At 62.8% G+C, this 20,905-nt stretch overlaps 3 protein-coding genes across 7 annotated transcripts; 2 read left to right on the forward strand and 1 right to left on the reverse strand.

The window, feature by feature from the left end:
• Positions 1-32: 32 nt before the first annotated feature.
• Positions 33-548, reverse strand: HSPB9 (heat shock protein family B (small) member 9). Its single transcript, XM_062175556.1, has one exon. The coding sequence runs from the start codon at positions 519-521 to the stop codon at positions 33-35; it is 489 nt and encodes a 162-aa protein (XP_062031540.1). The 5' UTR covers positions 522-548.
• A 981-nt stretch (positions 549-1,529) lies between these two features.
• KAT2A (lysine acetyltransferase 2A) lies at positions 1,530-8,754 on the forward strand. 2 transcript variants are annotated; one of them, XM_062216542.1, is made up of 18 exons: positions 1,530-1,905; positions 2,047-2,170; positions 2,425-2,570; positions 2,655-2,744; positions 2,926-3,107; positions 3,192-3,383; positions 4,243-4,349; positions 4,471-4,581; positions 4,671-4,810; positions 4,902-5,110; positions 5,206-5,332; positions 6,815-6,925; positions 7,151-7,294; positions 7,407-7,521; positions 7,611-7,647; positions 7,724-7,787; positions 7,905-7,989; positions 8,115-8,754. In XM_062216542.1, exons 1-18 carry the CDS (start codon positions 1,567-1,569, stop codon positions 8,306-8,308), a joined length of 2,517 nt encoding a protein of 838 aa, XP_062072526.1. In that variant the 5' UTR covers positions 1,530-1,566; the 3' UTR covers positions 8,309-8,754. The 2 variants fall into 2 exon arrangements, with proteins under 2 accessions (XP_062072526.1, XP_062072527.1); XM_062216543.1 differs by having other exon boundaries at positions 4,674-4,810.
• Positions 8,755-9,082: 328 nt separating this feature from the next.
• On the forward strand, positions 9,083-17,482 carry DHX58 (DExH-box helicase 58). Of its 4 annotated transcripts, XM_062216418.1 has the most exons (12): positions 9,087-9,838; positions 10,001-10,202; positions 10,572-10,762; positions 11,460-11,576; positions 12,577-12,703; positions 12,777-12,968; positions 13,909-14,162; positions 14,612-14,761; positions 14,852-15,013; positions 15,628-15,818; positions 16,685-16,781; positions 16,923-17,482. In XM_062216418.1, exons 1-12 carry the CDS (start codon positions 9,332-9,334, stop codon positions 17,106-17,108), a joined length of 2,376 nt encoding a protein of 791 aa, XP_062072402.1. In that variant the 5' UTR covers positions 9,087-9,331; the 3' UTR covers positions 17,109-17,482. The 4 variants fall into 4 exon arrangements, with proteins under 4 accessions (XP_062072405.1, XP_062072403.1, XP_062072402.1 ...); XM_062216419.1 differs by lacking the exon at positions 11,460-11,576 and having other exon boundaries at positions 9,085-9,838; XM_062216420.1 differs by lacking the exon at positions 12,777-12,968 and having other exon boundaries at positions 9,088-9,838.
• The last annotated feature ends 3,423 nt before the right edge of the window (positions 17,483-20,905 follow it).

Here is a 20,905-nt window from a genome sequence, read left to right on the forward strand (position 1 = left end):
CAGAGGCCAAGGCTGCTGCACATGGTGGCGGTTTACTGGGTCAGGCTGTTGGAACCCTTCTTAGAGGTGCGGCTCCGGAGTCTTGGGGATGGTCCTGCTTGGGCTTCGGGGGGAGGCAGTGGCCCGCACTGGCCTCGGACCCACAGCTGGCCGGATGGCGTCAGGCAGCAGGTCATGGCGGTGGGATCTAGGTCCGGCGGTAGCTGCATTTGCCGCTGCACCCTCTGCTCCATGCGGTAACCACCCAGTCCTGGGTTGCCGTACTCCCACTGCCGCTGGCCGGTCACCGTCAGGTTCTGCCCAGCCACCTGCACCACCAGCTCCTCGGGGGCGAAGCCCTGCGCGTCCATCTTCATTTGGAAGTCGTCTGCGGTATGGCCATGGTCCTGCACAGCGGCCGGGTGGTCCCTCAGCAGCTGCACCGGCAGTGTGGCCACCTGATTGCGTTCAGCGAGGGCCACACTGGGACTCCGCGACGCCACCCGGTTCCCGTTGGAGAAACTGCTGCCGACCCGCTGCATCCAAGTGAGCAACTGCTCTTCAGGGGCGCGAGGCTCCGAGCGCAAGGCCCGAGCTTGGCCCGGCGTGTGGACTCCAAGGAAACGGGAGCGGGGTTCTCACGAGGCCCCGCTTGGCTCCCCCGGGTTGGGTCGGGTCGGGTCAGGCCGGGACAGCTCCTTCCCTTTGACTTCCGCAAACTTTTGGCTGGGTCCGGGGTCAGCTCTGCCCGTCCTGCCTCCAGGAGCCGGCTGTCAGTTGCTCAGGAGCACCTGCTATACTTTTACCCTGGCCCTGCCCTTTCTCCACCACGGCGCAAAGGAGCCATTGAAGAGGCTGGACGCCGGGAGCAGACACTCGACAGCCACCCGACCGGCCGGGGCAGGGAAGCCCATTGCTGGGCAGACAGCGGGCGGGGCCCTCCAGGTCCTCCATCGCGGCGTTCCCTGAGCACACGCACGAGGGAGGCGGGCACATCCCTCCCTGTCCTCGGGGTCTGGGGCCACAACGATGATGGCGCGGGCATCCCGCGTCCCAGTGGCCTTCCTTGTCGCTGCTGTGACCACGGCCGCGCCTCTGGAACTCTGTTTTGATACTAAATTCTCTCCGTTGAAGGATAACAAAGTGCACAACACAGTACAGGTGGATGGCACACAGCGCACGCCCGGGGTAGCCACCGAAGCTCAGAGCTTCGGCCACGTCTCAGCCCCTGCGCGGCTGCAGCCCTGCGTCTGGGCCGCGCGGGATGGGGCCTCGGCCCCCCGTGGGGGGCGCCTATTTCCTGGGATGCGCCTCCCTGTCCCTAAGACGGCAGCAACTGGAGCCGTCCCGGACGCCTTCCAGATAAATTGGGAGCCAGGAAATCTGGGGTGCTCGCTGGGTTTCCCCTTGGCTGCCTGGTACCAAGAGAAAGGACGGAAAAGTCTGGAAGCTGGAGGCCACGGGCGCGGCTGTGGAGGACTACAACTCCCGTCGTGCGTCGGGCCTGTGGCGCCTGCGCACTGCGCACCGGTTGCCCATGCGGCCCTAGGGCTGGGAGCGCGGCGCCGCTCCGCTGCGGGGGAGGCCATGGCGGAACCTTCTCAGGCCCCGGCCCCAGTCCCGGCTGCGCAGCCCCGGCCCCTTCAGTCCCCAGCCCCTACCCCAACTCCTACTCCTACGCCCAGCCCTGCTTCAGCCCCGACTCCGGCTCCCACTCCGGCACCAGCCCCCGCCCCGGCTGCAGCCCCAGCCGGGAGCACAGGGACTGGAGGGCCCGGGGTAGGAAGTGGGGGAACCGGCAGCGGGGGGGATCCGGCGCGACCTGGCCTGAGCCAGCAGCAGCGCGCCAGCCAGAGGAAGGCGCAAGTCCGGGGACTGCCGCGCGCCAAGAAGCTTGAGAAGCTAGGGGTCTTCTCCGCTTGCAAGGTGGGGGCGGGGCCTAGGGTGAAAGGGGGCGGGGCTTGAGGGCATCCCTGGGCTGGGGTGGGAATGGGGGGCGACGCTCTGGACGCCTAGCGGCCCCTGCCCCTGGGGTGCGGGGGTCGTTGACTTATCTCCTGCCTCTAGGCCAATGAAACCTGCAAATGTAATGGCTGGAAAAACCCCAAGCCCCCTACTGCTCCCCGCATGGACCTGCAGCAGCCCGCTGCCAACCTGAGCGAGCTGTGCCGCAGCTGTGAGCACCCCTTGGGTAAGGCAGGCAGCGCCCTTGGAGGTGGTGGGCGCCAGGTGCTGGGGCCTGCTTGGACAGCCTGATTTAGCTGCCAGGAAACCTCGTCTCAGGACCTTAGGAGGTGTGGGGTTGGGGGCAGGCAGGCCGAGAGGGAGGAGAAAGGGAAAGTGCCAGCCGGGAAGAGGCCGGGGCCACCTGTGGAAGTCTTGGCTCCCTGTGGAACAGGGCATCCATGCTTCCCCACCCCACGGCCCGGGCTGGCTGTCTTGCAGCTGACCACGTGTCCCACCTGGAGAATGTGTCAGAGGATGAGATTAACCGGCTGCTGGGGATGGTGGTGGATGTGGAGAACCTGTTCATGTCAGTGCACAAGGAGGAGGACACGGACACCAAGCAGGTCTATTTCTACCTCTTCAAGGTGAGCTTCCGCGAACGGGAGTGAGTGAGGGGCGGGGCGGCTCTCAGTTCTGATGCTCCCTTCCCTCCCTCCCTCTTCCTGCAGCTCCTGCGAAAATGCATCCTACAGATGACCCGGCCTGTGGTGGAGGGGTCCCTGGGCAGCCCCCCGTTTGAGAAGCCTAATATTGAGCAGGTGGGGTGGGGGACGGGGAGCTGGGTCCTCCCTCCTGCCCTAGCTGGAAATCAGAGGGGATCAGCCAGGGGAGTGTGTTCTGTGCTGACTGCAGGGTGGGGTGGAGGAGGGAGGGGCACCTTGTCACAAAGCTGGCTTCTTAGCCCTCCTCCCTGGATTTTTGTTCCCCACCCCTTCCCAGGGTGTGCTGAACTTCGTGCAGTACAAGTTTAGCCACCTGGCTCCCCGGGAGCGACAGACCATGTTCGAACTCTCCAAGATGTTCCTGCTTTGCCTTAACTACTGGAAGCTGGAGACACCCGCCCAGTTCCGGCAAAGGTCCCAGTCAGAGGATGTGGCTACCTACAAAGTCAATTACACCAGGTAGGCCCTGCCGAGGCAGGGGGGGGGGGGAGGGGATTTGTAGACCCCCCCCATCCTCCCTCACCCTGCTGTCCCCACCCCCAGGTGGCTGTGTTACTGCCACGTGCCCCAGAGCTGTGATAGCCTGCCTCGCTACGAGACCACTCATGTGTTCGGGCGAAGCCTCCTGCGGTCCATTTTCACCGTTACCCGGCGGCAGCTGCTGGAGAAGTTCCGAGTGGAGAAAGACAAGCTGGTGCCGGAGAAGAGGACCCTCATCCTCACCCACTTCCCCAAGTAAGGCTCGTTCCGGCCCACTGGGAGTTTGCCTCAAGTTCACGTCCTCCCTGTTGTCCCCTTTTTTCCAGGAAGCCTTCCTGGATTGGTCCCTCCTCTCCCTCCATGGGCCTTCTGGGATCTGGGCGTCTACCTGGCAGACTTGCCCATGGCCCAGAAGCAGCTTGCTAGTATTTGCCTTTGCACGGCCTAGTCTGGGGATGGCAGGTACATGGCCCCAGCTAACGCTGCCCCTCCCACACCCTGCTAGGCGTTACTAATTGTTTCCCATGGGGGCCTGGACCCAGCCTCAGAATCCCTCCCACCACAGAGCTCCAAGAAGCCAGTGCTGACACCTGAGGTGACAGCAGTGTCCGCCCCGTGCTAGTCCTTTCTGTGCCAGTTTCCCCCCGTGTGCCACACCTCTCTCCCGTCTTAAGCCTGGCTTGTGACTTCTCAGTTCAGAGAGTCTTGACTGTCAAATCCGGGCCCTGAGTGCCCCCGCCACCAGGTGGGAACAGGAGGTGGTGAGTCGGGGTGGATTCCGAGTCCATCTTGATGCTGAGTGGAGCAGGGGGACCCAGGGGGACGTGGTGCCCTGCCTGGCCACGGGGTTGGCATTTAGCTCCGGCCTTGTGGCCCTGTGCTGCCTGTGATGGCCAAACTGGGCCCCTTTGCTTGGTGTGTCCAAAGCTCTTACCTTGCTTTCGCCAGGGGGCCATGCCTGCCCCTGTGGCCAGGGCTTCCCGCAGGGCAGAGCTCGCTCTCAGACGCACCTCGCAGGGTCTGTCTGGCCACGGCACGGCCACAGCCCCCGGGGGCCCGGCCCAGGCTGCCCTTGGCAGGACAGAGTCATGGACAGACGGCGCCCTCCCCACAGGTTCCTGTCCATGCTGGAGGAGGAGATCTATGGGGCCAACTCTCCCATCTGGGAGTCGGGCTTCACCATGCCGCCCTCAGAGGGGACGCAGCTGGGGCCCCGGCCGGGTAGGTGGCGCAGCAGGCCCTGCGGGACTGGGAAAACACAGGTGGGCTCAGCCAGGGGTGGAGGCTTGGGCCGCCTGGAGGGACACTTGGACGCCCCCCCACCCCACCCTTGCTTTCTCAGCCACAGTCAGCGCCGCTGTGGTTCCCAGCGCCCCCATCTTCAGCCCCACCATGGGCGGGGGCAGCAACAGTTCCCTGAGTCTGGATTCTGCCGGGGCCGAGCCCATGCCAGGTGTGTACCTCACCCCTGTCCCCCGACTCTTATGCGCCCCTGCGCCAGCCTGCGTTGCTGTCCCTGGGCAACCCTGCCAACCTCCCCAGCAGGTGAGAAGAGGAAGCTTCCAGAGAACCTGACCCTGGAGGACGCCAAGCGGCTCCGCGTGATGGGCGACATCCCCATGGAGCTGGTCAACGAGGTCATGCTGACCATCACCGACCCCGCCGCCATGCTGGGGCCCGAGGTGGGCAGCCGGCTGTTGGCCCGCCGGGTGCAGGGTGGGGGGACCGGCCGGAGACCCTAGCTCATGGCCCCCAATCCCACTGCGTTCCTAGACGAGCCTGCTGTCTGCCAACGCGGCCCGGGACGAGACGGCACGCCTGGAAGAACGCCGCGGCATCATCGAGTTCCACGTCATCGGCAACTCACTGACACCCAAGGCCAACCGGCGGGTGCTGCTGTGGCTCGTGGGCCTGCAGAACGTCTTCTCCCACCAGCTGCCGCGCATGCCTAAGGAGTACATCGCCCGCCTGGTCTTTGACCCGTGCGTCCCCAGGCGCCCCCCTTCCCGCCCCTGGCACAGCCCAGGCCTCCAGGGTCGAGGGCACAGGTGGGGTTGTGACCGCGTTCTCTCTCTAGGAAGCACAAGACCCTGGCCTTGATCAAGGATGGGCGGGTCATCGGTGGGATCTGTTTCCGCATGTTCCCCACGCAGGGCTTCACAGAGATTGTCTTCTGCGCTGTGACCTCCAATGAGCAGGTCAAGGTGAACACGTCGCCCCTGGTCCCCGCCCTCCACTTGTTCAGGCTTGGCCACTTCTGCAAGCTGCCCAGCCCTGCTTTGAGTGGCCAGTTCCAAACACCCCCACAAGGTGGCAGCTGTGCCTCTGCCGGGCTCCTGGCTTCAGCTGCACACGCTGAGAGGCTGCACTGATGGGTCAAATGGGTGCGTCCCCACCATCCATGTGGGAGATCTGGATTGAGCGCCTGGCCCCCAGCTTTGGTTCTGACCGGTTTTGGCTGTTGCAGGCAGGTGGGGAATAAACCAGTGAGTGGGAGCTCAGTCTGTCTCTGTCTCTGTCCATTTCTCTCTCCCAAGTAAAGTTTAAGAAAGGAAATACCTGTTGACGAATGGTGCCAAGCTCAGCACTACTCTTCTTTGTTTAAAGATTTATTTATTTGAAAGGCAAAGTTTCACAGAGGCAGAGAGGGAGAGAAATCTTCCATCCACTGGTTCACTCCCCAAGTGGCCACAGCGGCCAGAGCTGGGCTGATCAAATACGAAGCCAGGAGCCAGGAGCTTCTTCAGGTCTCCCACATGGGCGCAGGGGTCCAAGGACTTGGGCCATCTTCTACTGCTTTCCTAGGCCACAGCAGAGAGCTGGATCGGAAGTGGAGCAGCCAGGACTGGAGTTGGTGCCCATATGGGATGCCGGCACTGCAGGTGGCTCTTTACCCACCATGCCACAGCACCAGTACTTTAAGGGGACCTGATTTCTCCTGCACAGGAGTCCTGTGCTGCTTTTCTGTCCCTCGCTTGGCCTAGTGCACACGCACACAGGTCCCTTGTTCTACGTTTTGGTTTTGGGTTTTGATTTTATTCTCACTTATTTGAGAAAGAGGGAGAGAGAGAAAGCTCTTCATCCACTGGTTCACTCCCCAAATGTCTACAACAGCTGAGGCTAGGCCAGACCAAAGCCAGGAGCAGGAACGCCATCCGAGTTGCCCACCTGGGTGGCAGGGGCCCGAGTACGTGAGCCACCGCCTGCTGCCTCCAGGGTGCGCATCTGCAGGGAGCCAGGTCGGCAGCAGAGGTGGACTGGTTCCCAGTGCTCCCACAGGGGATGTGGGCCTCTCAGGTGGCAGCTAAGCCCACCGAGCCACGACCCCACCCCTCTTCTGTTTCACATAGCCCACATCTGCTTGGTGTATCCCTGGTCCGGTGTGGGGGAGGCAGTGTCTCAGGGATCAGAAATCCACAGGCTCACTGGGGCCTGGGGCCTGGCCTTGCCGGGCAGGGCCGCTGGCTTTGAACATGGCTCCTGGTGGAGCTGTGCTGCACAGTCGCTTCTGTGTGCTGGAGACTGTGCCTGTCCCTGGGCTTGCTTGGGGATTGGTCTGTGAAGTGGCAGGCGCTGTGCCTGGCTCCAGCTTCCTTCCCTCTCCCTGTGAACTCCCACCCCTCTTCCGTTACCCCTGGGGGGGGATGCCCCATCCCCTCCCCCATCAGCACGCCCCCTCCCTGCAGGGCTATGGGACTCACCTGATGAACCACCTGAAGGAGTATCACATTAAACACAACATCCTGTACTTCCTCACCTACGCTGACGAGTATGCCATCGGCTACTTCAAAAAGCAGGTGGGCCTCACCCTCACCCTCACCCGCCCGGCCCGTTCTGTCCCATCCCTTGTTGTGGGTGGAGCTGGAGCACCTTCATGTCCCCTGTGCTGCCTGCGTGTCCCCTGTGCTGCCTCTTCCCACGCACAGGTTGAGCCCTCCCAGTGTGACAGGTGCAGAAGTGGGGCGGGGCTTGTACAGGCACTTCTGGGGGGCTGATGGAGGGGCCTGTGCCATCCCCCCCAGGGCTTCTCCAAGGATATCAAGGTGCCCAAGAGTCGCTACCTGGGCTACATCAAGGACTACGAGGGCGCGACACTGATGGAGTGTGAGCTGAACCCCCGGATCCCCTACACGGAGCTGTCGCACATCATCAAGAAGCAGAAAGAGGTGGTGGGAGCCGGCCGCACCCGTGGAGTGCTGGGGACGGGCCTGTGGGTGTGTCTGTGTCTGTGGGTGTGTCTGTGCCCCAGGTGGCCCCTCAGACCCGCCCTCCCCTCAGATCATCAAGAAGCTGATTGAGCGCAAACAGGCCCAGATCCGCAAGGTGTACCCCGGGCTCAGCTGCTTCAAGGAGGGCGTGAGGCAGATCCCCGTGGAGAGCGTCCCTGGCATCCGTGAGCAGGGGCCTCAGCAGGGGCGGGGGGGGGCCCGCCCGGCGGGTGCACAGGTGTCCTGAGGGCCCCTCTCCCCCACCCCCTTGCAGGAGAGACTGGCTGGAAGCCGCTGGGGAAGGAGAAGGGGTGAGTGTGCTGCCCGGGAGTGGGGCGGGGCGGGGGCCCAGGGCTGCATCCCCAGGCTTGGCTTCTCTCGCCGCAGGAAGGAGCTCAAGGACCCTGACCAGCTCTACACAACCCTCAAAAACCTGCTGGCTCAGATCAAGGTGGGGAGACCCGGTTCCCCGTGGGGGGAGGGGCAGTCGCGCACCGGCACTGTGGCTTTGGGACCCCGTCGGCCCCGGGCACCGTGGGCCTGTCCCCAGCTCAGCGCTCCTTTCTAGTCGCACCCCAGTGCCTGGCCCTTCATGGAGCCCGTGAAGAAGTCGGAGGCCCCGGACTACTACGAGGTCATCCGCTTCCCCATCGGTGAGGACCCAACCTTCCTTCCCCTTCCGCCCCCGAGGCTCCCGCTCCTGCCTTCCCAGGGGACCCCCCCCCCTCCCAGCAGGCAGCCTCGGCCTCTTCAAGGTGGGCCCTGTCTCCCACCCCAGACCTGAAGACCATGACAGAGCGGCTGCGCAGCCGCTACTACGTGACCCGGAAGCTGTTTGTGGCTGACCTGCAGCGGGTCATCGCCAACTGCCGCGAGTACAACCCCCCAGACAGCGAGTACTGCCGCTGCGCCAGCGCGCTGGAGAAGTTTTTCTACTTCAAGCTCAAGGAGGGGGGCCTCATTGACAAGTAGCTGCTCCGCCCGGCCAGCAGCCCTTCCCGGGGCAGCTCCGATCTGACCCCTGCACCCTGACTCACGTCGAGACACTCCGGGGCCCCCAGCCTTGGGCCTGCAGCCCTCCTGGACCCTCGGGAGTCCCCAGGCGGCAGCTCTGTTGCAACTGTCACTGTGTCTGACCTTGGTGGGGCCAGGCTCCTGGAGTGGCTGCTGGCCTACGGGTGAACCTGCCCAGCCCCGTGCCCCGTGCCCGGCAGAGCTGTGGAGGCGTGGACCCCGGGCCTGGCCCACCCGGAGCTTGAGGAGTGAGCTCCGGGTTGGAGGTTCAGCCTGGCCTGCAGGGGCCGTGCCTCGCCCTGCGCTGTTCTGCAGTTTGTCCCCCAGGGTGGGGGCATGGGGACCATTATTCCCTGGCATTAATCCCTTGGAGGGAACAATAAAGCTGTGGGTTTTTATTTTTTTCTCTGTGTGATTGTTTCTTCTGTGTAATCCCAGCCTTGGCCCCCTCCAGCACTTGCCTAAAAGCCAGAAACTAAATTTTTTTTAAGTTGTAGGTATGTATTTGAAAGGCAGTGACAGAGAGAGGGATCTCCACCCACTGGTTCACTCCCCAAATGCCTGCAACAGCCAGGAGCCTGGAGCTCCACTGGTCTCCCACATGGGTGGCAGGGACCCAAGAGCTTCAGGCATCCCGTGCTGCCCCCCAGGGTGAGCATGAGCAGGGAGCTGGGCCAGAAGCCAAGGAGCTGGACCCAGTCCCAGGCGCTCTGCTGCGGGGTGTAGGGATCCCAAGCAGCGGCTCAGCCTGTTCCAGGGTGCCGGCCCTCAGCTGGAAGCTGGCAAGCCTCGGGCTGTGCTGGGACCGCCGTGCCCAGCCAGCTCCCTGCCTTGTCCTGTGCTTCTGATGGGGTCTTCCTGGACTCGTCTCCCACGGGCGCCTGTCCCTGGGTCTTACGTCGGGGACAGCAGCGGTCAGAACCTCCGCCTGAGCCTGCACTGCCCTCTTCACCTGGGGGACCTGGTCAGGCTGAGTGCCGGATGGGCAGTGAAGGCGCCTTCGTGAGGGCAGCTATTCTGTCCCCACAGCCGAGTTCTTTTTCTGGGGCAGGGGGCAGGGACGGGAAATTTCTAAGGTTAGGCTCCTCCCTCCAGTTTCAGTTTCCATTTCTGATCCCTGAGTCAACGAGCTGGACTGCCCTCAGCCTGCCGGGGCCAGGATCCCAGGGAGCTCTTTCTCCTGCCCTGCCTCCTGGCCAGAGCGGCTTCCAGGTGGGCTCCCAGGGTGCTCTGCAGCACCTCCCCGGGCAAGCCGAGGTCTCTGCCCCAGCCCGGGCTGACCAAGAGTGGGGAGGGGACCGAGTCGCCTGCCGTTCCAGAATGGAGCTACGCCCCTACCAGTGGGAGGTGATCGTGCCTGCCCTGGAAGGCAAGAATATCATCATCTGGCTGCCCACGGGCACTGGGAAGACCCGGGCGGCCGCTTATGTGGCCAAGCGGCACCTGGAAACCGTGCCTGGAGCCAAGGTGGTGGTGCTGGTCAACAGGGTGAGTGCTGTCTACCCTCAGAGGGCCCTTGCTCCTCAGGCACCTCCCAGCGCCCTACAGGACTCCAGGGCAGCCATGGCTACCCCAGGCTCGCACCCAGCCACGCCGCCCATGCCCGTGCCCGAAGCAGCGTCCTCTCCCCTCCTCGCCCTCCACCCGCAGGTGCACTTGGTGACCCAGCACAGCGAGGAGTTCAGCCGCATGCTGGATGGACGCTGGACCATAACAACCCTGAGGGGGGACATGGGGCCCCGCGCTGGTTTCGGTCACCTGGCCCGGGGCCACGACCTGCTCATCTGCACAGCTGAGCTGCTGCAGATGGCCCTGACCAGCACCGAGGAGGAAGAGCACGTGGAGCTCACGGGTGAGGGCTGGGGGCAGGGCGCAGGGTGTGCACCTGAGGCGTATCTCCTAGTGAACACGTCGGGAGTTTCCGTGGGGGTGAGCGGGGACGGGGGGGGGGGGTCCCATTCAACCCCAGCACCCGCTCCCATAGCAACAGACCTGGCTACAGTGCCAGACCTTGGGCACGCACCTCCCCCAGCTGAGCCTCATTTTACTAACATGTAGAATGGCGCTAAATCCTCCCCACCCGGCTCCTTCTCTGGGGTCCAGCTGCAAGCTGTGGAGGGAAGAAGCCGTTTTCAGATGAGCCGTGGGACGCCATAGAAGAAAGTTCCTGGGAGGGAGGGTTGTGCAGGCGTCGGTCACAGCCTTCCCCATGTGCCCTCAGCCTTCACCCTGCTCGTGGTGGACGAGTGTCACCACACACACAAGGACACCGTCTACAATGTCATCCTGAGCCGCTACCTAGAGCTCAAAGTGCACAGGACACAGCCTCTCCCCCAGGTGCTGGGACTCACCGCCTCCCCAGGCACTGGCGGGGCCTCCAAGCTCGATGGAGCCATCGACCACATCCTGCAGGTCAGCCTGGCCCCCGCGGCCCTCCCACCAGCAGCCCTGCACACCCCACCTTTGTTCCACCCCCACCAGCCCTACCAGGCCCCTTCCTCAAATAAGGCCCAGTGGCTGCCTCTGGCACTTGGAACAAACCCCCAGTTCTCTGCCACACTCTGGAACGTTCCACGTCCTCTAGCCCCTGCCTACTTCTGCCCTACCTCTGCAGGGTCGTTTCCCACACCCCGCCTCTCGCTTGTGCTACAAGCATAGTGGCCTCTTCCTGCATCTGGAGGGTGTCAGGCTTGCTGGCCTCAGGACCTTCGCCCTGGCCACTCCTTGTGCCCACAAGGCCCATCCTCTTGGACTTGTCATTCATGGAACAGCTTGAGGGCCCCCTCTCCACCCTCTTCCAGGCTCGCCCCCACTGCAGCCCATCATATCATCCAGTTTTGGCCTCCAGAATTTCTCAATACTGAAATTCTCTCCTTCTGTTATTCTGGATGGCTCATTATCCGTCTCTCTCCCTGCAACAAGCATGCCTCTGTGTCCCTGGGGCTTAGGACATCGCCGGTGCCACCAGGGAGAGCAATAAATACTTGTTGGTCAGGTGAATCCCCACCTGCAGCGATCGGATCCTGTCTCAGGCTGTGCACCCTCAGCTGGGCCCCATCTGCCCCCCAGAGCACCCCCTTTCCAGTGACGCCTTCTATCTTGTCCCCAGCTCTGTGCCAACTTGGACACGTGGCGCATCATGTCACCAGAGCGCTACCACACCCAGCTGCTGCAGTACAACCAGAAACCCTGCAAGCAGTATGACCTCTGCCACCGCCGCAGCCAGGTGTGTGCGGCCAGGGTCAGGCAACAGTGGGGTCAGGCAGGAGAGTAGCATGCTAAGGCTCGGGTCCCAAGTCCACCTGCGCTAGGTCATCTGTTGGGGTCTCTGAGCCTCAGTGTCTCCCTTCTGTGAAATGGGCCACAGCCTGCTGTTTGGAGGACTCACAGCGCCGGGCCCCTGTCTGAGCTGTCGGCATCTGCAGGGGTGACTCCATCTAGGGCTGAGGCTGTAGCAAGCCCTCGCCACTGAATTTTTTAAAGATTTTATTTATCTATTTGAGAGATAAAGTTAGAGTGGGAGAGGCAGAGAGGTCTTCCATCTGCTGGTTCACTCCCCAGACGGCTGCGACCCTGGAAGCTTCTTCCAGGTCTCCCATATGAGGTGCAGGGGCTCAAGTTCTTGGGCCATCTTCTACCGCTTTCCCAGGCCACAGCAGAGAGCTGGATTAGAAGTGGAGCGTCTGTACGGGCAGCCGGCACCGCAGGCGGAGGCTTAGCCCAGTACACCACAGCGCGGCCCCACAAGCCCTCTTCACTGTGCACAGGGCCTGGCGTCTGCCGTGACAGGGGACCAGGGCACCAGTAACTGAGACAGAGCAGGAGCCTCCCTCAGCCTCCCACCTGCCTCCCTGGAGCCCTCCTCTCTAAGACGCAGGCTCACAGCGCCTGCATCTGATAGGAGCCATGGTTCGAGTCCCGGCTGCTCTGCCTCCCATCCCTGCTAATGCACCTGGGAAAGCAGTAGAAGATGGCTCAAGTGCTGGACCCCTGCACCCGCATGGGAGACCCGGAAGAATCAGATCAGCCCAGCTCTGACCATTGTGGCCATTTGGAGAGTGATCCAGTAGAGGGACGCTCTCTCTCCCCGCCCACCTTCTCTGCAACTCTGCCTTTCAAATAAATAAGGATATCTTTAAAAAACAGAAAAAAAGACGGGATGTGGGTGCCAGGTGCCTACCTCTTCTGTGCATCCGGGAATCTTCTCTCACCGTTGTTCTACGTAGGACCCTTTCGGGGACTTGGTGAGGAAGATCATGGACCAAATCCACGACCATATGGAGCTGGAGGAGCTGAGCCGGGACTTCGGCACGCAGACCTACGAGCAGCAGGTGGTGGAGCTGAGCCAGGCAGGTGAGAGTGGCGTGGTTGCTGGGACCACCGGGGCGGAGCCTGGGGCCGGCTCTGACCCCGCCCCTGCCCGCAGCGGCGAAGGCCGGGCTCCAGGAGCAGCGGGTGCATGCGCTTCACCTTCGGCGCTACAACGACGCGCTGCTCATCCACGACACGGTCCGCGCCGTGGACGCGCTGGACACGCTGCAGGATTTCTACGACAGGGAGCGCGCCACTAAAGCCCGGGTCCTGCGTGCCGAGCGCTGGCTGCTGGCCCTCTTCGATGGTGAGAGGCCTGGGGCTCAGGGCTGGACGAGTGGCCAGAGGCCGGCCAGGGCCAGGCACAGGCGGCATCGCGGCTGGGAAGCTGCCAGCAAGGGTCCTGGGACCTGATGTTTCTAACCAATTCCAAGGCGATGGGTAGGACGGGTTTCTTCCCTCATCAGCAAAGGTTGGCAAAGTTATAAAAACTAGTTCATGTTATTGACAAAAGTATTTCAAAAACCGTGCTTTTTAAAGTTGGTTTATTGATTTAAAAGGCAGAATTAGAGAGATTCCATCCGCTGGTTCACTCCCGCAGTGGCCTCGGCGGCAGGGGCTGAGCCAGGATGAAGCCAGGTACAGGAACTCCCCTCCCCCACGTGGGTGCAGGGGCCCAGGCACAATCTGCTGCTTTCCCAGGCTCATTAGCAGGGAACTGGATCGGAAGTAGAGCAGCTGGGACTTGAACCGGGACCCGTGTTGGATGCCAGCAAGGCAGGCAGCGGCTTAACCGCGATGCCACAATGCTGAGCCTGCCAAAATCGTTTCGTTGAGAGGCTCCTGCAGGTCTGGGGCGTGTGGTGCCTTTGGAGGGAGAGGCTGAAAGAGACAAGTTCCAGAGAGGCTGACCTTGAGAGAGAGAGAGGCTGAAAGAGTGCGGTTCCAGGCTGGACGCCTCAGCCCAGGTGGGGGCTGGAGACTGAGTTGGTCCAGTGTGGACAAGCTCCAGGGCCATCCTGGTTGACAGGGTGCAGAGGGTCAGAGGTGCGGGGACAAAGGCTCCTGACGCCCAGCGGCCTTGAGAGTGGGCACGCAGAGGTATCCTTCCGCGTGCCCCGAGAACAGAGCAGGAGCTGGGGTCTTCCCTCCTGCGGCCCCTCTGCGCTTCCGCCATCCCCTCCCTGTGAGTGCCCCGCCCCAGTGCCCTGAGTCGTGCACCTCTGTCTGGGGGCTTTCGGTGGCAGAGCACAAGAACACGCTGGCCCGCTTGGCGACACAGAGCCCCGAGAACCCCAAGCTGGAGATGCTGGAGGACATCCTGCGGACTCAGTTCAGGAGCCCCGACAGCCCCCGGGGCATCATCTTCACCCGCACCCGCCAGAGCGCGCGCTCCCTGCTGCTCTGGGTTCAGCAGCAGCCCGGCCTGCAGACAGTGGACATCAGGCCCCAGCTGCTGATCGGGGCGGGGAGCAGCAGCCAGAGCGCCCACATGACCCAGGTGGGGGACTGGGGCAGCGATGGTGGCGATGGTGGAGGGTGAGGAGACCCCCCCGGGGCAGGGGAGAGGGAAGCTGACCTTGAGAGCTCAGTACCCCAGGCTGGGGGGTCCCCAGGGGCAGGGGGAAAGGGGTCTGTGTGGAAGGGGTAGGCGATGCGGTTCCTACCAGCAGAGGGTGGGGGTCTTGGGTTCTTGTGGGAGAAAAGCCTAGGAGCTCATGGGAGAGAAAGGAAGGGGCTTTAGGGGTGTCCAGGGGAGGGCAGGGTTGGAGGTTGCCTGGGGAGAGGGACAAGATCCTGGGCATGTGTGAGATCGAGGCGGGATGCTGGGTCCCACGGAGAGGGGCCAAGATGGCCAAGGAAGGGCTGTACCAGGGATGGCTGCTTGGCAAGTTGGAGCCTGCACCTGCCAGGCGCGCTCTCCTCCTCAACTCGCCCCTCTTCCACCAGAGGGACCAGGAAGAGGTGATCCGGAGGTTCCGTGCTGGCACGCTGAACCTGCTGGTGGCCACGAGTGTGGTGGAGGAGGGGCTGGACATCCCTCACTGCAATGTGGTGGTGCGCTACGGGCTCCTGACCAACGAGATCTCCATGGTCCAGGTGATCGCCCCACTTTGCCATGACAGCCCCTGAAGGAGGCAGCCTGGGACCCCAGCCCCTCTCAGGCCCCCCCTCCTTCTCCGTCCCCAGGCCAGGGGCCGAGCCCGGGCAGATCAGAGTGTGTACTCATTTGTGGCAACGGAGGGCAGCCGGGAGCTACGGCGGGAGCTGACCAATGAGGTGCTGGAGGTGCTGATGGAGCGGGCAGTGGCTGCTGTGCAGAAGATGGACCAGGCTGAGTATCAGGCCAAGGTCAGTGGCAGCCATGGCTGGGGAGCTCTGCCTGGTGGGTCTCTGATTGCACGTGCTCCCGCCTCCCCGTGCCCCTTTCTCTCAGGGTTACCTTGGTGGTTTGAAGGGAGGGAGGAAGAGGGAGAAAGAGGCAGGGGTACATCTGTCAGGGAGAGCGGGCTGACCCCCAAAAGGTCTTGGGCACCGGCCATGTCCAGAGCTTTGAATTTATCCTTACCTCCAGGCACCTGGTGTATCTGTGAGGGCTGCCTTCCAGAGAAGACAAACCAAGACACGTGCCCGGGAGAAGTCCTCGGGTCCCAGGGGCTGGCCCGCCGCCCGGCCTTGTCCAGGGTGGTCCTCTCCACCCCTCGTAGCCCATTAGCGGTGCTCTGTGACAAATCCAAAACACCAGATTCGCATGAACTTTTCCAAAGAGGGGGCAGGGATTCAGCCAGAAGCTTGCCCCGCCCCACAATCTGCCTGTCCACAGAGCTGTCTCTCAGAGCTCTGGCACGCGGCAGGGGAGGTTAAGGCAAGTCCCCTCTGGGTACGAATGAGGTCTGAGGTCTTTGGGAGCCCGCTGTCTCCTGGGAGCATTCCTGGCGTCAGGTGTCCTGGGCCACCCTCTCCAGATCCGACAGCTGCAGCTGGCAGCCCTGGTGCAGCGCGCGGCCCGGGCCGACCAGAAGGAGCAGGCGCGGCAGCAATTCCCGGCCGAGCACGTGCGGCTCCTGTGTGTCAACTGCATGGAGGCCGTGGGCCACGGGAGCGACCTGCGGAAGGTGGAGGGTGCCCACCACGTCAACGTGAACCCCAACTTCTCGTGAGACCCACAGAGGGGCTGGGAGGTTGAGAGGCAAGGGGTGGGGGCCGGGAATCACCCCCAGCCAGCCAGTGCAGTGAGGGCCTGGGGTGGGGGGTGGCGAGAGAGCACGTGAACAAGCCCAGGCTTTGTATCTTGATGGCGGTCTGGCCAAGGCAGGTTTTATCTGTGCCCCCTTTGCACTGGGCACATAGAGGCTCAGGCTCCGTGACTTAAGAACTGGCATTCACATGACCAATTTGTGGCCCTGTCTCCTCTGAGGACATCAAGAGGGGCTGGCTGTCCGTGCTCTGTCCCTTGGGGGACAGCTTCTGCCATTCCCCACGCCTTCCCAGGTGTTTATTAGGCACCTGCTGTGTGCCAGGCTTTTGTGCACGCCCTGTCCTTTGAGGAGGCGGCCCTTCCCCCCAGGTCTCAGAGGATGGGTTGGGTTTGCGTGTGGAAAGAGGAGTAGAGGCCAGGGTGGCAGAATGCACGGGGCAGGGGATTCCAGTTGGCCTCAGAGGAAGGGGCATGACAGCCTGGCCCTGGGGGTCTCGCAGGTCCAGCCTGAGAGGTTAGCCTTTACCCAGAAGGCAATGGGCAGTCTCAGGTGGATGCTAAGCAAGAGGCTGCCAGGGTAGATGTTTGCGTTTCGAGGTGTGGAAGCACGGCAGGGGGTGGGCGTTAACACAGTGGCAGGCAGGGCCATTCGGAGACTCCTGAACCCGGGCTGAGACGGTGGGATCCAGGCAGGAGTTCCTGACATTGCACTTCCTGGCTCCAGGAAGTTTGATGGGAAGAAAGGACCAGGTGGGGGCTCGGGTGCAGGCTCGGTCAGGAGGAGGAGGGTCTGAGTGGGCTGTGGCCACCCCAATCCTCTCCAGGATCTACTATGCCGTCTCCCGGGAACCCGTGCCCATCAACAGAGAGTTCAAGGACTGGAAGCCGGGGGGTGCCATCAGCTGCAGGAACTGTGGGGAGGTAAGTGCGTGGGCCATGACCTGAAGCCCTTAGCCCCAGTCTTCAGAAGCCCGCAGTCTGAGGGAGGAGGCCCAGCCTTCCCTAGGATGGGGGAGCCCCCAGTCTGAGGAGGGAGGTCCCATCCCTGTCCGCCTCCTTCAGAGCTGGGGCCTGCAGATGATCTACAAGTCCGTGAAGCTGCCGGTGCTCAAAGTCCGAAGCATGCTGCTCGAGACCCCTCGAGGGCGCATCCAGGCCAAGAAGTGGTCCCGCGTGCCCTTCCCGGTGCCGGATTTCGACTTCCTGCAGCACTGCACCCAGAGCCTGTCCGACCTCTCGCTGGACTGACCGCTTCGTTGCTGCAGTACCCAGCTCAGCCTGCAGGGGGCAGGAGACTCCGCAGCAGCCATCCCCTTCCCCCACCAATCCTAGACCAGTCCGCCTCTTTCCTGTGTCAGCAGCCCTGGGTGCTGTGCTGACCAGGGAACAGCCGGGTGCCCAGATGGTCGAGGCTCCCAAAGTGAGGAAGCTCAGCCCCTGACCAGCTGCACACACACGCACTGGATGGAGCTAGGGGAAACTGAGGCAGGAGGCTTGCCATTCTGTGTGCTAGGAAGCACGACACCCCTGTCCTGCCAAGGTCACCAATTAAGGCTACATGGGAAGATGGAGTAGAAAATGTGTGGAAGACTTAACCCTGGTGGAATAAACTGCACGTACTGACATCAGTGTGCTGGTCTCAGGTTTAACACGGATGCTCCTCCCCATCAAGATTAAGAGCGTGATCTTCCCCCGTGGAGTCCTCTCCTCCTACCCTCCCCAGGACCCGTCTGTGATAAGACGCTCTCCTTTAATGGGTGTCACAGAGCCTCACAAGCCAAATTTTAGGTCCATCAAAGGGGCCCCTTGCAGGGGCTGGCACTGTGGCCTAGTGGGTTAAGCTGTTATTTGTGACACTGGCATCCCATATGGGCACCAGTTTGAGTCCTGGCTGCTCCACTTCTGATCCAGCTCCCTGCTAATGCACGTGGGAGAGCATAGGAAGATGGCCCAAGTGCTTGGGCCCCTGAACCCACATGGAAGACCCAGAAGTTCCTGTCCTTGATCTGGCCCAGTCCTGGCTGTTGCAGCCATGTGGGGAGCGAACCAGCAGGTGGAAGATCTTTCTCTTTCTCTCTCTGTTTTTCAAGTAAATCTTTTTTTTCAAAAAGTCCCTTGCACCCCATCATGGCTTCCAACCCCATGCCCGCTTCACACCCTTCCTCCACCCCCAGTCACCGCCTCTGGGCTGTGGACAGGCAAAGACCCAGGATTTGAGGGGTGGGCTCAGGAGAGCAGGGGATGGGGGAGAATTACAAAGAGCTAAATTTTCCGTTCTCATTTTAATAAGCAAGAAAAGGAAAGGCAAGATCTAGGTTGATTCTTCAGGGAAAGGGCTATTTTGGTAGTAAGAGGCCCAGCAGGCAAGAGTCACCTCCACAGCTGGGGAGTGGCTGGGGCCGTCCTTCCTGCCACCTGACCTCCGAGCTGCCCCGGGGTGGGTGGGAAACAGCACACCCTCCCTCTCCCTCCCAGCGTGTTCTTTCCTCCTCTGGCCTCCTGTCAGGGCTGAAATTCCAGCTCCAGTCTTCTTGGCCTCCAGCTCTCTGCCCCCCTCCCCGGGAGGAGCGCCCCCTCTTTCCCAGGGCCCCTTTTCTTCCTCTTCTCCAGGTGTGCCTTGGCCTTGGCCCCCGGAGTCCCGCTGCTCCCCTTCCTGTCCCAGCTCCGCAGCCACCGTGCCCTGTGTGCCCATCCGCTCCCCACCGTGCCTGGAGCTCTTATCCCCTGGCCAACAACGCCAATAAAATTAGCGCCCGGGGGCAGAGGGAGGGGGCCGGGACCCAGGGGTGCTAAGCTCAGTGGCCTTGAATGTGGCTGGACTCACGGAGTCCGGACGCCTGTCATTCCAGAGCTCAGCAGTGACAGCTGAGGGACCCGAGCTGTTGTTGGGGCAGCGTGGGGGGCTGCCTTCGGGGGAGGCGTCCCATCTCCCACCCGCCCCGCCAGGCTCAGGAGCTCTCTTGCTCTCGCACGCCAGGGAGGGGTTTCTGGGCGAGGGGTCTTCACGTGGAGTGGCTAGCTGCAGGCACCCGGACAAAGCTGCCCGAGGGAGCGACTCGCGTGCCGTCCTCCCGTCCTCGGGACCCAGGTGTCCCACCTTCCCCGCCCCCAGAAGAACTCGAGCCGTCGGCCCTCCCGCGCGCCCCCTCCCCCGCACCTGCATCAGCCGGCCCTCCCCACCCGGCCGGGGCTGGGGCGGGGCTGGGCCGCGGCGCCCCCGGCCCCGCCCCTCGCTGGCCCCGCCCTCGCCTGCCAGCCCGCAGCCGCCGCGCTCCGAGCGAGGCGAGAGCAGGTGGCCGCGGCGGGCTCCGTCTCTGTCCCGCAGGTAAGACAGCGACGCGCGCTGGCCCATGCCGCGGACCTCGAGGGCAGCGCGCGGGAACAGGGCGGGCCCTTCCACCTGTCCCATCCCCTCGTCCCAAAACTAAGGGACACCAAGGGGCGGTGAGGACATCCCTGTCTCCGCTCTGTGCACTAACTTTGGGCATCTAGTGGGTGCGACCCCAGCTGGTTCTCCCTGGAGCCAGGGCGGGCTGCAGGCCGTGGCAGAGGATGGAGCTGGGCTTGCGGGGAGAGTGGGTTCGGACGGCCGCCTCAGGGTTCCCGATACTGACCCAGAGTGCAGATGTTTCTGGCTTGGGGCAAACGAGGTCAGAACCCGCCCACCGCTGTGAGCACCGGACACCTGCATCATTTATGTATACCTGGGTAGAGATGCATGTGGGTGAGGGAGTTGGCAGGGGGGCACCCCCACCCCGCCTGGGGAACCCCAAAGCTGCGGAGTGTGTTGTTATTTTCCCTGTGCATGTCCCAGAGCAAGGGCTGGGCCTTCTATTTGCACCCTTGGTGTTGAGATTCAGGCCCTAGGAAACAGGTCCTGCCTCTGGAGACCTCAAGGAAGGCTTCCTGGAGGAGGAGGACCCGGGCTGACAGGTTGGATGTGATGCTGAGGGCTGGGATGGGGCAGCCCAGAGGATCCTGAGTTATGGAATGGAGGGAGGTCAGGATGCTGCCTTCCAGATCCAGCAGGACCCCAGGGACCTTCCAGGGACACAGGTGACCACTGGGTGGGGGGGCTACCACCTTGTCCAGATTCCCATTCCATGGTCTCCCCCAGCCACACAGACCATCAAGGTCAAGAAGTTCTTTCTGGCATCCAACTTCCACCCCTCCTGCTTCTGCCCAAGCTTCTTGCGTGCGGGAGGCAGCGTGCTACGGTGGAAAGCCCGGGGGCTTGGGGTCTGTGGGACTGGGGTTCTGTCCCCTCCACTCATTGTGTGACCTTGGGCAGGTGACCTGACCTCTAAGTTCATGTCCTCACCTGCAGAATGGGGATGACGACAGAGCCCACTTCATCGGTGGCTGCGCGGATTAGAGGGGACTCTGCCCTGGAGTGCTTAGCACAGCGCCTGGCGCCTGCCGAGGGCTCAGCTAGCATAAGCGGCCCCTCGCGTGCAGGACAGCAAAGCCGACCTGGGCAGGGTGGGGAAGGCGGGAAGGTTTTTTTTAAAGCTTGGCCAGGGAAAGCGATGCCCTTCACCACTGCCCCCTCCCTGCCCCACCCGCCGTCCAGCCCCTGCCCCCTGCTGGTCCCTGGCCCTCTGGCCCCAGCTGGGCTGCCCAGGCCCCTTACCTCCAGCTGGCTCAGTCACCCTGTTTGTGTGTGCTCTAGGGTGGGGAGAAGGGCCCCCCGCCAGCACAGGGAACAGGGTCAGTGGTGGCACTTGGGGTTACTGTGTGCCTCTGTGGGACAAGCTCTGGCTTGGAGAGCCAACCTGAAAAAATGCCCTGTTGCCATCCCCCCTCTCCACCTCCAGAAATCCACAAGTTGGGGCGAAGCCGCACTGAATTTTTCCAGGAAGACAAATAGCACAAGTGACCGAGAGTCCACTTGGGGGGGTTGTCCAAACTGCCCTCCGATGGAATGGTTTCCACCCCTGGCCTGCACTCTGGAGGCTGCCCGCGAAGGCTGGGTTTGGGGCAAAACCTGGGTGAGGAAGGGCTGCCCAGCCTCTCCCTGTGGGGCGAGGCATCAGCAGGTCGAG

The sequence above is a fragment of the Lepus europaeus genome, chromosome 18 (assembly GCF_033115175.1).
Source record: "Lepus europaeus isolate LE1 chromosome 18, mLepTim1.pri, whole genome shotgun sequence".
In the NCBI taxonomy this organism is placed as follows: Eukaryota; Metazoa; Chordata; class Mammalia; order Lagomorpha; family Leporidae; genus Lepus; species Lepus europaeus.